Source organism: Dasypus novemcinctus, chromosome 2, assembly GCF_030445035.2.
Source record: "Dasypus novemcinctus isolate mDasNov1 chromosome 2, mDasNov1.1.hap2, whole genome shotgun sequence".
Taxonomy (NCBI): domain Eukaryota; kingdom Metazoa; phylum Chordata; class Mammalia; order Cingulata; family Dasypodidae; genus Dasypus; species Dasypus novemcinctus.
Window position 1 is genome coordinate 35,070,068 of NC_080674.1, and position 15,635 is coordinate 35,085,702.

Here is a 15,635-nt window from a genome sequence, read left to right on the forward strand (position 1 = left end):
CAGGGACGGGTATACCAGCAGGGCTATGAGCTGGATGTTGTAGAACATTCCCACCAGAGTCAGACTTTTTCCAGAGAATATTTATACATGCTCAGTACAACAGGAGAATGAATTTACTGACAGTTCCTTCATCTACTAAGGGATTATGTTTTATCCCACCAGGCTGGCACACCTGTTCCTGAGCACAGGTTCTATTTGTGGGTACCAGGAAAAGACAGCAGGCCATGCTAGGACTGCCACCTACCTCAAAATGTCAGTATTACCCAAGGCAGCAACCTTTTTTGCAGAAATGGAAAAACCCATCCTCAAATTTATATAGAACTACAAGGGACCCCAAATAGCCAAAGAAAAAAATCTTGATAAAGAAAGGGTTGGAGGACTCACACTCCCTGATTTTCAGATTCCAGAGCAACAGTCACCAAAATATGTGGGCGGAAGTGGATGTGGCTCAAGTGATCAGGCTTCCACCTACCATATAGGAGGACCCACGTTTGATCCCTGGGGCCTCCTGGTGAAAAAGAAGTGTGTCCACACGGTGAGCCAGTGCCCGTGCAAATGAGTCATGCAGCAAGATGATGATGCAACAAAAAAAAGAGTGACAAAGGGGAGAGTCAAGGTGAAGCGCAGCAGAGACCAGGAACTGAGGTGGCACAATTGACAGGGAACCTCTCTTCACATCAGAGGTCTCCAGGATTGAATCCCAGTGGATCCTAGAGGAGAATACATGAGAAGGGAAGACAAAGAGATTTTTTGCTGTCTGAGTCCAGCAAATGGACACAGACAGCAAAAATAACAGGGTGGGGGGAGGGGAAAGGGGATAAATAAATAATTTTTTTTTAAAAAAGATGTGGGTTTGGCACAAAGATAGGCAAATTGAAAGTCCAGAAATAGACCCACAAATCTATGGCGAAGTGATTTTTGACAAAGTGTTTAATATATGCAGTGGGGGAAAGCAGAGTCCCTTCAACAAATGGTGTTGGGAAAACCAGATAGCCACATGCTAAAGAGTGAAGTTAGGCCCACTCCCTCACGCCATACGTAAAAATCAACTCAAAATGGGTCAAGACTAAATTAAGAGCTAAAATTATAACACTCTTAGAAGATAACAAGGGCAAATTTTCATGACTTGGAATTCAGCAATGGATTCTTAAATATGGCACCAAAAGCATGAGCAGCAAAAGAAAAAACAGATACCTTTGATTTCATTAAAATTACACTTTCATGCATCAAAGGAAATTACCAAGAAAGAGAAAAGAGTTTCCATAGAATGGGAGAAAATAGTTTCAAACCATTTATCGTATAAGGTTTGTTTTTTTTTTAAAGATTTATTTTCTTTATTTCTCCCCCCTGTTCCCCCCGTTGTTGGCTCTCTGTGTCCATTCACTATGTCTTCTCATTCAGTGCTTGTATTCTCATTTGGTGGCTCCAGGAACCGATCCCAGGACCTTCTGGATTGGGGGAGAGGTGATTACTCTCTTGCACCACCTCAACTTCCCATTCTGCTATGCCTTCTCACTTGCTGTCCTCTGTGCTTCTTGTTTTGTCATCTCACTGCGCCAGCTCTTCAAGTCAGCCAGCACTCCTGTGCAGGGTGGCTTTCCTGCGCTGGGCAGCATTCCCACACAGGGCAGCACTCCCGTGCGGGCATTATTCCCATGTGGGCCAGTACTCGATATGGGCCAGCTCACTGCATGGGTCATCTTGCCCTCACCGGGAGGTCCTGGGCATCAAACCCTGGACCTCCTATATGGTAGACAGGAGCCCAGTTAGGTGAACCACATCTGTGTCCCTCAGATAAGGTTTTTTGTGTTCTGTCTTTTTTCCAATTTATTTTATTTATTTCCCTTTCTCCCCCACCTCTCCACCCCCATTGTCTGTTCTCTGTGTCCATTCACTGTGTGTTCTTCTGCGTCTGCTTGCATTATCCAGTGGTACTGGGAAACTGCGTCTCTTTTTGTTGCATCACATTCCTGCATCAGCTCTTTGTGTACGCGGCACCAGTCCTGGGCGGGCTGCACTTTTTTCCACACAGGGTGGCTCTCCTTGCAGGGCGCACTCTTTACTCATGGGACACCTCTACATGGGGGCGCCCCTGCGTGGCACAGCACTCCTTGCATGCAGCAGCACTGTGCATGGGTCAGCTCACCACATGGGTCGGGAGGCCCTGGGGATCGAACCCTGGACCCTCCATATGGTAGACAGACGCTCTATCAGTCAAGCCATGTCTGCTTCCCTCAGATAAGGTTTTAATATTCAGAATATATAAAGAACTCCCACAAGCTCAACAACAAAGAGACAAACAACCCAATTTAAAAATGGGCAAAGGAATTGAATAGACATTTCTCCAAAGAAGATATACAAATGACCAATATATACATAAAAAGATGTTCAACATTATTAGCCACTAGGGAAATGCAAACTAAAACCACAATGAGATACCACTTCACTTCCACAAGGATGGCTATTATTTTTAAAAAATGGAAAACAAGTATCAGAGAGGATATGGAGAAATTGGAACTCTAGTGCATTGTTGGTAAGAATGTGAAATGGTGTGGCCACTGTGGGAAACAATGTGACAGTTCCTCAAAAAGCTAAATATTACCCTGCAATCCCACTTCAATGTATGTACCCAGAGAGTGAAAACAAGTCACAAACAGATACCTATACACCAAAGTTTACAGCAGCATAATTTACAATAGCCAAAAGCTGGAAACAACCTAAATGCCTATCAACAAATGAATGGATAAACAAAATGTCATACACACACACCATCGAATGTTATTTGGCTAAGAAAAAAATGAAGTTATGAGACATGCTGTAACATGAAAGAATCATGAAAACACTATGCTCAATGAAATAAGCAAGACATGCAAGGACAAAAACTGTATGATATCGCTTACAAATTCTCAGAGATAGAAAGCAGATTGGAAGTTACAGGGATGGAAGGGGAGAAGAAGGAGTGTTTGTAAAAATAAAATAAACCTTATAAAAGTATTGGTATTTTTGACATTTATTTCTAAAGATAACAGGTTTCAGTTTGATTTATTATGCATTTGGAAATTGAAACTGTCGCTAAGTTTACATATGATTTTTTATAGCACATAGTTTAACTGCAATCATTAGCTATTTTGTAAAATAGTAATTAAAAAAGGACAGTGGAATAGACTGTCCTTTCCCGTCTCCCTCTGGCCTTTGTAATACAGTCCACCCTTAACCTAAATCAAACTCATTCCCTAAACATTTATTGAACATCCATGGGGTGCCGGGACTACAAAGATGAGTAGAATGTATCTCTACTCAAGGAACCTACAGTCGAGCTGGGGGGTTTAGCCTGAAGTCCATACATCCTTACGGGGACTTCATGAACAAATCTGGGGATGTATCAGCACTTATCTCCAGACAGTTTCAAAAGCATGTATCAAATTATCAGTCTCTCATGGCCCCCCAAAAATATTAAAAGTCATTTTGTTAAAATGTGAGGACATTACTGTCGCTAGACAGTGGAAGGAAGAGACCAAGTTCACATGGCCTCCTCCTCTGACGGGGTCTCTCCTCCATCTGGCTAGCTTTCCTCCTCTATCTGGCTAGTTCTGCTCCTCTGTCAAGACTGGCTTTGACCTAAGTGGAATAGTTCTGTAGTTAGGCTTAGGCGCCCATTGATTTTTCTTCAGCATCAGGATCATACTGTTGATCTCTACTGAACACGCAGAGGAGGTTAACCCCTAAACTGCTGGTTTCATTTGGCATCATTTCTCTTCTGTACTTGTGCAGATGCTTTTTATTTTTTTTTAAGCTCACCACAGGCCTCACTTCATTGAGGGCCACTGAATGTCCTCAACCACTTTGAGCACAATCCTTGGTTGTTTTAAGTATTTGAGGGTAAAAATTCTTTTTAAATTAGTTTGTCTCAAACTTTGTAATCAGGTTGTATTCCACAAAATTTAACCTTTTCCTTTTAACAACTCAAGAGCTCATTAAAAACATTAGCTCTTACCCATGCCTATAATACGGTCCCGCCCTTTGTATTATTTGCCCTATTATTTGATTTTATACTATATGATCCCAGGCTGCTGGGCTTGATGGACATGAATACCTTTTTTTTTTTTTTTTTCAGAAAGTACTAGGATTGATCCCAGGGCCTCGTACAAGGCAGGCAGGTGCTCAACCACTGGAGCTACATCCACTCCCCTGAATTTTTTTTTTAAGATTTATTTTTTTTACTTATTTCTCTCCCCTTCCCCCCTACCCCCCACCAGTTATCTGCTCTCTGTGTCCATTCGCTGTGTGTTCTTCTGTGTCCACTTGTATTCTTGTCAGCAGCACCTGGAATCTGTGTCTCTTTTTTTGCATCATCTTGCTGTGTCAGCTCTCCAGGTGTGTGGCACCATTCCTGGACAGGCTGCTCTTTTTTCGTGCTGGGTGGCTCTCCTTACGGGGTGCACTCCTTGTGTGTGGGGCTCCCCTACACGGGGAACACCCCTGCGTGGCAGGGCACTCCTTGGGCGCATCAGCACTGCGCATGGGCCAGCTCCACACGGGTCAAGGAGGCCGGGGGTTTGAACCGCAGACCTCCCACGTGGCAGGCGGATGCCTTATCCATTGGGCCAAATCCGCTTCCCTTGTATACCATTTTAAGAGTAAGAAGTCTCTGTTAAGAGACCTTGTAGGTTCACCTATGTGACAGGTCTGAGATTTCTTTAGTGCATTAGCTTTATGGCATCGTTTTTAGTGTTTGAGTAATGTTTGTTTGTTGCATTGGTTCTCCCCTGTACAAATAAGTGTGATGGAGCTATGACTCCATACTCTGTCTGGGCATGTAAAATTAACTACAGTGCTTCGACAAAGATCGCCATTTGACTGGTTCAAAGTCAACTTCACCATACTTTTTTTTTTTAAGGTATGAGTCCAGGGATTGAACCCAGGACCTCATATGTGGGAAGCTGGCGCTCAACCACTGAGCCATAGCACCTCCCCTGAGTTGGTTTTTTCATTTGTTTGTTTTTGTTTTTAGGAGGCACCGGTAACCAAACCCGTGACCTCCCATGTGAGAAGTAGGAGCTCAACCTCTTGAGCCACACCCATTCCTCTCCACTATACTTAATTACCTATATTCTCCAAAATGTCTTACATTACAATTTCTTGAATAAATACCATTAACATAAGATCAAATGGTCTTCCATCTTTTCCTACTTGTTACTTCCCATTTTTCTCCTTTCCATTCTGTGGTGCTGATGCTTTTCCTGCGAATCTACTCTACTTGCTTCTGCTGCTGTTCCCATAGTTTCCCTCAGGTTACTTGTGACATCATTTTGCCTCATAGTCACAGCAGGAGCAGTTTTCAGCTCCTTCCTCAAGGGTCCCTACTTGGAGTCCACCACCCACATCGCCTCCTTTCACCTCATTTAACAGTCCAGTAAGCTGTGGCTGACCTAACACATCCCTCGGCATTATTATAGAAAATTAAATTCTCAGCAGTTTGCAACTGTCCGCTCCAAGGCATGTTTGACTTCAGAATCCTTTCCGGCATAACATGGGTCCTCATTTACTTGGAGGTCCACTTCATCTCAGCCCCAAAGCATCTGCCTAATTTGCCAATACAATCAAACTTCAAAGTGGCATTTCAGTGCAGAGCATAATATTCCTGACGGACTGGTGGTCTGTGAGCCCGTTGAACACGCAGGTTGATTCATGTTTCTAGCCACAGTGGTGATGGCATTGGAGATATGTCCAACAAAACCAAATTTCAGTGGTTTGGTTTTTTGGGGTATTTTTTTTTTCTGAATTTCACATTTCTTCCCAGGGAAACATGGTGTTCTTAGATGTAACATCATACTATATTTTTCTTTTAGTCAAGTTTCCATTTTGCATTTAATGTATTTTGGTACCAAAATTCCAGCATTTCATGCCAATAGTACATTTTGATACTGAATACAAGTGCTTCCTTAGTTTTCATGTTGTTCCAAGATAAATACCACAAACATTTTCTTTTCTTCTGTTTCTCATAATGACCAGAGCAGTGGCTGCCCTCTTGGGATATTCAAGCTCTCCAGGTCTAGACAAGCTATGGTTTGGACCTGCTCAGGTAGCAGCTTCTAGCTTATGTTAAGTAGAATAAAATAATAGAAGTCCATTTTTAAATTGATACTGGACCTTTCAGCATGATTAAAGTTATCCAGGAAATGGCTCACTCGTTTCAAACCCCGACCATTTTTCCTCCACTCAAAAATTTTTTTTTTAAATTGCAAATATGGTAAGGCTGGTATCAAGAAAATTAGTAACCACTGTTTAAACTGATTTTTTTCTGACTCATTCATATAAAAGTATAATATGCTCTATGCAGGTATGTATGTGTGTATATCTGAGTATGTGTGTATTCCTGTTTTCCTGTGAAGCCTATTAGAAAGTATTACATAAAGGTGATGTGATGATGATTTGGCTGTTAAATTAAAATGTAGTGCTGAATTCTGTATAGAAGTATTTAATTAAGACAAATTGCTGTGCTTGTCATTCAAATATTGTTTATGCTAAATGTTATTTTAGCTCACAAAATTACCATTCTAATTTAAAAATATTCTTGCCTTAGAAAGGAAACTCTATTCTAATTGTCTTTTTATTATTTTTCTTGTGGTAACATATACAAAGGAAAATTTCCCATTTTAACCACTTACATATGTACAATTAAGTGATATTTACATTCACAATATTGTGCCACCATCACCAGACATTACCAAAACTTTTTCATTCCCCCAAACAAAAACTCTGTACCTATTAAGTAATAACCCCCCACCCCAGCTCCTGGTAACCTATAATCTACTTTATGGATTTGCTTATTCTTGGTGTTTCTTATAAGATGAATCATACAATATTTATTCCTTTGTGCCTGGTTTACTTGCCTCAACATGATGTCTTCAACATTCATCTGTGTTTATGGAATCTCAGCGTCTTTTAAAATTTAAAAAAAAAAAAAAAGATTCATCTATGTAGAAGCATGTATCAAAACGTCATTCCTTTTTACGGGTGAATAATATTCCTTTGTGTGTACATAACACATTCTGTTTACCCATTCATTGGTTAATGGACACGTGGGTTGCTTCCACCTCCTGGCTATTGTAAACAACTGGGCATATATGTAGAAGTGGAATTGCTGGATTATATGGTAGTTCATGTTTTACTTTCTGAGGAACAGCCAAACTGTTTTCCACAGCAGCTGCATCTAACTGTCTTTCAAAATACCATATATTTTAGTATATATCAGGTTTAAAAAATCTTTCCATGAATAACAACAGTCATGGATAACAACACATTGGGAAAAGAAGTCTATGAATCTACCACAATACCAATAAATGAGAAAGAATAGTAAAGTTACATAATTACTCTTTTGAAAACTTCATAGTAATAATTGATTCAGTCAAGAATAGTCAGTGGATGCTAAAACCATTGGGTAAAATATAATGGGGAACAGATACATAAACTGAAATTATCTACCCACAGATTGCTCATTAGTGACAAAAAAAATTTCCAGTAGAGATATCTGGCAAACTCCACCCTAATCAAGAGGTCAAAGTTATCATCACCAATAATGAGACAAAGTGATACAGAATGACTCTTTGTACTGAGAAGGAAGCAATTTATGTAGCTTTTCTGCCAAAAAAAAAATGCATAACCTGAATCAGCTTAAGCATGAGGAAACTATCAGATGAATCCTAATTAAGCGTTTGAATTGGCCCAGACTCTTCCAAAATATCAGTGTCATAGACGACAAAGAAAGGCCAAGGAATTGTTTCAGACTAAAGGAGACTGAATATACATGACAACTAATCCTGGATTAAATTCTAGATTACAAAAAAAAATACCTATCAAGTATTACTCTGAAAAGAAGTTGATTCCTGCCAATTTACTATGGGGCCACAAGAAGATACGGAGTTTGTACCAGATATAAAACAGTGTATCACTAAGTACACCATTTAGTTCATAACAAGACATTGTTAATGAAGGAAGCCACGTGTTGACTTGCATTCTGGAGGAACTTCCTTATCACAGGCCAGCATGAAACAGTGAACCAGTTCAAGTCTACAATCATGCTTCGAGTTGTACTTCTGAAGAACAGTGTTTTAGTTTGCTAACAGCTACTGATGCAAAATACCAGAAATGGGTTGGCTTTTATAATGGGAATTTATTAGGGTTAAAGTTTCAAGACTGAAAATGTCCAAATCAAGCAAGCCATCATCAGAGATGCTGTCCCACCAAAGCTCAGCTGCTAACGATCATGGACTTCTGCCACATGACAAGGCAAAATGACTGCTGGTCTCCACCTTCTCCTCCAGGCTCGCTTTCTCCCTGAGCTCAGGTGTGGTGATCAGGCATATGGCTAGTCTCTCCCCTCTTCTTGTTGATTCAGCTTTGGCTGCTCTGCTGATTCCAGCCCCTGCCTCTGTCTCTCTTTCAGTCTCTCGGGGTTTCTTTGTCTTTCTGCAGCTACAGGGGATCCCGGAGTCTTCTCTCACAGGGCAGGGTAAAATGACAGCTCTTCCTCGCTTCTCCCCTCCTTTTATATAGGACCCCAATAAAGGATTAAGACCCACCCTGCAATCTAATAAAGGTCCTTAACAGAAGTGACCAACCAAAAGTGATCTAATCAAAGGTCCCTTAACTAAATCTAATCAAAAGGACTCATATTCATTAGGTTTACAGGCACAGGATTGGGTTTGCTTTAAGAACAGAATTCTCTGAGGTCCACAAAACACTCAAACCAGGACAAACAGTACTGGGACAAATTGGCTACATTTGTGTATGAAAGTGTATATTAGACAATAGTTTTGTAGTCAATGTTAAATTTCCTGAATTGCATTATATCAAGGTTTTTAAAGAGAATGTCTTTGTTCTTAGGAGATAAGTGTTAAAATATTGATGGGTGAAGGGTCATGATGTCTGCAACTTACTCTCAAATAGTTTAGCAAAAAGTTACTGTGTATGTATGTAAAAAGAGGGCATGCATGTAAATGTGACAAAACATTAAAAATCTAGATGAAGGGCTTACTGTTCTTATACTACTCTGGTGCCTTTTCTGTAGAAGCAAGCCTTCTAAAGAGAGGCAGAAGCCAGCCATGTTACTGATAAATTGTAGCACCTGAATGCTTTACTAAATGAACTTAGCAACCAGTTGAAAGTCCTGTTATCTATTCCTTGTCTGAAGCAATCTCCTAACCCAGCAGTACTTCTTACATGCCATGAGTAATTTCTTCCGGAGATGGCTGTAATCTTTGACCCTGTGTTTCGCTCTTTCATCTGAACTCAACATCTGACTTTGGTCCTAGCTACTTTTATTGGGGGAAATAAATAAATAAAAACATCTAATTTGTGCTTTCTGCTGAAAATCAGGTTTCCGAGCAGGAGATGGATGAAGTGATAGCACGCAGCACTTATCAGGAGAGCAAAGAGGCCAATACCTCTCCTGGCTTAGGTACTGTAATTGCACATTTTCATTCAACATTCAGAAGAGTTTCTCATTAAGTTCCCCCAGGGGGCACTCCTCAGTGCAATATTATTGTATTCTTTGTCATTATCGTGTTTGGTGAAAGTGGATGTCAAAGAGATTCTATGCTTCCTATTAGCTGCTACTTTTGATTTCTGCAGTTACTTAAATTCATTAAAGAGCTAATCATGCATGCCTCTTATAATACTTTAAAATAATTTCCAAAAGTGTGTTTTGCATGATTCATCCTAAATGTTAGAGATGAGAATGAAGTGATTCCAAAATATCAGTTGTTTGGTAGATTCAGAGTATTGGCCCTCTAAAAACCTGGGATCCTTTACATGAAATAAAAAGTTCCAACTTAAAAATGGTAGTAGAGGCTAGAAAAAAATCATAATTCTCCCCTTCTCAAATGGAAAAGTTCAGGCAGAGAAGGATTGAGATGGTAAGAATTTCATATGAATTTAAACTGTGACTTCTGCATCAGATTTTAAAATTGTTTCCTGTTGCATGGGAACCTCTAGAGACTGTTCAAACATTTCTGAGCTTGAGATTTTTCTGATGTTAAGATTGATGTTCAGGAGGTAAAGGAACTGAGACATGAGGTATTGGTTGTCAGAGGAAAGAGGAGGCATAGGATTTTTTGGCAGCCATTAAATACTCTGATTATTTGCATCCATAATTAATAATTTAGAGTGGGCACAGCCATAATAGGCTTTTTATTCAACCAGTTCATTATCCTGTTCTGCCTGAAAGCTGTGCTCCCATAATCACAACCTTTCTACTTGATCATTTATTAAAGAGATTTTATTAAGCTACAGTCCTTACACCCAAGATCATTTTGCTTACGGCATATGACTTAAAAATCTCAATGCTGAGCCCTTCCATCCTTCCATTAAAAACTAAAATAGATCTTTAGCCCTCTCCCCAGTTCTTTCATAAGTTTCTTGGGTGGTGTTCATTTGTTCATTCATCTTTCAGTCCATTCAGCAAATGTCACTGGTACTTACGTGATAGCTGGCGTTGACCCTGGGCACTGTGGGGCCATACCCAGACTGGTGAACGGCTCAGCTCGAGAGGTAGTTAAACAGTTGAGGAAGGGAAATGAGCCACAGCCACTTATAATCAAATTATACAACGTCTATGGAAACTGATGTATGGAAAGTGAAAAGGACTTGCAAAACTCAGAAGAAATTACTTTCAACTGGTATTATCACAGAGGTGGCAGCACCTGAGTTAGGGCTTGAAGCTGGAACAGAATATTGGGAGTGGGATGGAAGGCGGTGGGTACCAGGCAAGCTGCATGTACATCCACATGTGTGCACACCACCAATCCCCACCAGCCAAGCACAGGGAGTTAATTATGTTTACCATGTTTGGCTCCTTTTCTAGTTAAGGATGTGCGTCTCTTTGTGGTTTGAGCACCATTGTTTTGACAATATGCTGAAATGTTTCCCCAACAGGTACCCCCTTGAAGAGCCCCTCGCTGGCAAAAAAGGTAAGTTAAGGTGCACTTGTTGCCCCACCGACTCAGAGCCTCAGGGTCCAGCCATATTTTCTGCCTATCGTCATTTTGCCACTTTATACAGGAAACAGCAGCAATGCTAATTTGAGAACAAATTTGCAGCTGTGTCTTTCATTCACTAAGTCTCCATCCAGAAAAAGAATGGAGCAACAAAAGAAATGACCTGCAGTTGGAAAAAATACTCCTTTGTTTTCAAACCATGTAATGCTGGCCCCAACCCCCCACCCCATGACTTCCTTGGGACCTTCAGCTTAAAGGAGTCTATAATCCTCAGCTGACTCTCCCTGAACCCCCGTGGATCAGGACGCATGATTCCAACTCCCTTGTTTTTTTTTTTTGGTCTCATCAATAGGTGGACCAGCTGTGAATTTCATTGTTTTCCTACACACCCCACCCTGCCTCCACACCATGTTTTTCATGGGATGGTTGACGTACTGTTGCTGTGGCTGATCATTCCCAAAACTTTTGAAACCCCCCCGCAAAAAAATTCTCTGAAGTGTTGTCGGCACAAAAGCTGCCTTTTCATTCACTCCTTGTTTAATGTAGCCCTCCTAAAGTAAGTGGATGGGGTCTTTACTATCATACCCATAGCAAATGGCCACGGGCTAGCGCATTGTGCTCTTGGCAGATGGGATTCTGTTAAAAGCAGTCCCCTCTGGCCGTGCCTTCTTTGGTCATCCAACATTTTCTTCTTTCAACAGGACTCCCTTATTTCTGAATCTGAATTCTCCCAGTACTTTTCCCAAGATGACCCAGGCCCCTTGTCAGACTTCACCGTGGCCGGCTCGGAGGACGAGGATCACCCGGGAAGTGGCTGCAGCACCTCCGAGGAGGGCAGCCTTCCCCTCTGCACCTCCAGTAAGCAGGAGAGCCCCGGGGGGTGTGGGCCTCTGCCTTCCAGGAAGGAATCACTGTTTTCTCACTCTACTCTGGGAGCTGTGTTGGCTTAAATAGCAGGGTGCTATACGATCAAAAGAGACCCAGAAACCATGCCTCTGGTTAGGGGGAAGCTGTCTTTCTCCCCTGACTTTAAGTTCTTTCTTGGAAACTGTGGCCACTGTTTATGACAGGCCACTGCAGGGTTGGCCTCCTATAACCAGGTGTTAAGGGAAGCTAAGTGGACCCCTTTACCTGCCATTTACACTGTTAGTCTTGAATGTCACAGTGTCCCTTGATAGCCTCATGTTTTAGGGGAATCCCTGCCAAATTTCAGGTTCTTTCCTTCACTAGGCCCTAACTTAATTTTTTCTAGAAGGCAGTAAGCGAAAGATTGAGAATTCTAAGAGACAGATGTATCCAAATGATTTTTTAAATCTCCAGATAGTATGAAGCAGTCATCTCACGGGAACTGTGCTGACTTCTTGGGCTTCTGCTGCTGTGATTTCCTTTTAATTTCTAACATCTGAACAATAAAAAGCCCTGTGTCTTAGGCGAGAAGGAGCATGGCCACGCTGGCTCTCGTTTGGAGCACAGCTGATGAGCTTCCTCAATTCTCTGGAAGAAACATTTCCAAGTGGAAGCACATGTAATTATTCATTATAGTTAACCAAAGAGAGCACAGAGCTGCCTGAGTTCTGATTCCTGTGCCTGATTGGAGTTTATATAGATTGTCTTTGAGAAGTAGGACGGCTCGGGCTTCACTGAGTTCTAGTTGCTGACATGCCAGTTAACCCAGTGCCCCCTTCTGCAGAGGAAGGGAGGGCGTCACGGGGCTGAGAAGGTGTGAGGGGCTTGCCATGGGTCCCAGGCATCCTCGAAAGAAGGGTGCTGAGTAGCAGCTTCTCGACTGGCCCCCGGCAGTAGAATAGATACCAGAGTGGGAGAATACCTCTCTGTCTCTGGGCAGCACATGGCTAAGGTAGGTAGATGATCCAGAGTTGGGGGTTAAAAATCCAGGTGACTCCTTTAGAAGTGCCCAACTTTGGTTTTCAGTGGAAAGGTGGAGAGGATAACTGACGTTCTCTTAGTTAACTTTGAATCTAAATGAAGAGTGTGTGAATTAACATGCAAGGGAGGCCGAGGCCGGGAGGAAAAGGAGAGAGAGGCGGATTCTCCACTCTGTGGGGTCTCAAGAAGTCCAGTCCTTCAGGCCTGGTGTCCTGTGGCCAGAGGTTGTGCCCAGCAGTTGCGAACATGGAAATGCTTGAGTGTAGTCATGGAGAAGGATTACAAACCGAGGCCAGGTGAGGAACACAATTTCATCGACTTTTCTTCCCACCCCCCACCCCCCACCCTTTCTCCACTCCCACCAGCTCCCAAGGAACGAGGAAAAGCCAGGGCCAACAGCCTTGTGGCCCTCGGAAGTCAGCGGGCCTCTGGGCTCTTCCACAAGCAGGTGGCCGTTGCCAGACAAGCCAGTCTTCCTGGAAGCCCACAGGCCCTCCGAAACCCTCTCCTCCGTCAGGGACCAGTGGGCTGCTATGACGCCGACGATGCCAGTGATGAGGAAGAGTTCACTGGAGAAAGGGACTGCGTCTCACTTCCAGGGGTCCTCTCAGGTCCCAGCAGGCCTCAGGCGGAAGATGACTCTAAGCATGTCTTGACCACCTCTTCCAAGGTCCCAGGTGTCAACAACCAAGAGGAACCACACCAGAAAACGCTGGTCAGCAAGGCCTCCTCCGTGCCTCTCCTTGGGAACTCAATGGACTTGGAGGAGAGGGTCCCAGGGGACCTGGTGGACGCTCCTTCCCATGCAGCCGACCTGCTGGACTCTGTGGAGGCGCCCAAGGGTGGCCCTGGCTGTTCAGGGAAGAAGGAACCATCAGCCTCAAGAATTTCACCCAAATTGGAATACAAAGCCAGCAGAGGCATCAAGAATCAGATGAGCACAGAGTGCCCGGGTTCCCCACCACAGAAGATGGAAAACCTGGGCTCCAGGCACAAACCGGTGGCCAGGGTCAGCCCACACTGCAAGAGGCCTGAGGCGCAGGTCAGGCCCAGTGGCTCCGAGGCAGGAATCCTGACCAACACAGTCAACGAGTCATGTGGTGTGGACTGGAAACTCCAGGCGACTTCCTTAAAAGTGACCATCCCTGGCTTTCGTCCAGGGGGAACTGTGGAGAAGGTAACTGACTCTCTCTTTAGTTACTTTAAGTCTCAAGGAAGAGCATGTGAATTAATATGGAAAGTGTGTAAAGTACAGGGTAGTCTGCCGGAAAGAATAGATAATGATTGGAGAATTAGCATTCAACAGTGTGTTGTCCACTTGAAGACACTGACTGTTGGGAGCCTGTTAATGTATCAGCAGATTGTTAGGGGTCAAGTGCCCAGGTATAACTCGTAAAATCATTTGGCAAGAGGTAAAATCCATCCCTTACTTGTCACAGGCCTATGGTTGATGCCAGAAAGGCATTTTCATGTCATTGAAAGTAAAACCCTGGGACTGGTGCTGGCTCCTCCACTGTCTAGTTGGTTAGTGACTTTGGACAAGTTATGGAACCTTTCAGAGCCTCAGTTCTCAGGCTCTAAAATATGGAGGGTACCATCTGTCCTGATTATCTCCCAGATTTGTGGGGATATATATATATATAATATATATATACACACACACACAGTAATTATCCCCGGCTGATGAGTTACGAGTGATCTTTATTTTTTCACCTTTCTACCATGATTATATACAATAATAGCTACTTGTGACTATCACATGAAATAATAGGTATGCATTACTTTAAAACTCATATTGTAGCACATTAAATGCAAGTTAATTTTATGCTAATTATTTACAAATATGTTAGAATTTCTCAGAATTATCAAATTGCTCTTTTTTTAAGAATTTCAACACATCACCACTTTAGCAAGGAGCAAGTAAGAGAAATTAAAGTTGTCTATGATCTCCCCACCTAAATAATTGCTTGCTGTCTGAACGAAGAATCCAGAATGATTTTTAAGGCCATATTTATAAAGATATGTTTATGTGGTTTATATAAACATATTTGTAAATGGACCCAGCACATTTAAAATCATAAGAGCTATACTTTACTAGGCAAAAGGTTTGAGTTCTTTAACATGATAGAAAAGGTAGAAACACGTATCTTCTCTCATCTTCCTCAAAAATCATGTTATGTTTTAAAATTTAGTGTTCAGCCAGTGGGTAAATTCCTTCCTTTAGAAAATATCATCATCAAGTTTTGGGTAACCATATAAAGTCAAATCAGGATTTTTATTCATATAATTTATATCTATTAGAATAAGAGTTTTTGTAATTGTGAATAAGTATTCCTCCAATAACTTTTGAGCAACATTTATAACTTTTTTAAAAGAAGAGATTTAATTTTTCTTACAAAAATTTTAGTTCCAGAACTTGATTTTATTTATACACAGGGAAACAAATAGAATGCATTGCCTTACCATATGTATTGTCAAACACTGGGGGGGAAAAATCCCTTTATCCTTTGGTAAATAGGTTGTCTTTTACTGTTTTTAATATTACCTTTATGCCTTACTAGTAAACAGAAAATTAAGTTAAACCCTGTGTAAGTTTACCTCAGTCAGTAATCGACAATTTCCTAAATGATTTTTTACAAGTGTAGCTGTAAGATACTCTACTCTTTCTTCACCTCTTTCCTCTACTGCCACCTTTGGGCCACTTGGTGACTCATTAATGCACAGCATAGATTTCAAATAAATCTAATGTAA

General features: G+C 41.8%; 1 protein-coding gene across 5 annotated transcripts in view; it reads left to right on the top strand.

Annotated features, from left to right (window-relative positions):
- The window catches only part of PDZD2 (PDZ domain containing 2), a 432,190-nt gene that overhangs the window by 387,277 nt on the left and 29,278 nt on the right, over positions 1-15,635 (top strand). For all 5 annotated transcript variants that reach the window (XM_058307486.1, XM_071207654.1, XM_058307512.2 and 2 more), the window contains 4 exons: positions 9,379-9,460; positions 10,936-10,970; positions 11,699-11,855; positions 13,250-14,061. In XM_058307486.1, coding sequence (XP_058163469.1) covers positions 9,379-9,460; positions 10,936-10,970; positions 11,699-11,855; positions 13,250-14,061 — 1,086 coding nt within the window. The remainder of the gene's footprint in view (positions 1-9,378; positions 9,461-10,935; positions 10,971-11,698; positions 11,856-13,249; positions 14,062-15,635) is intronic.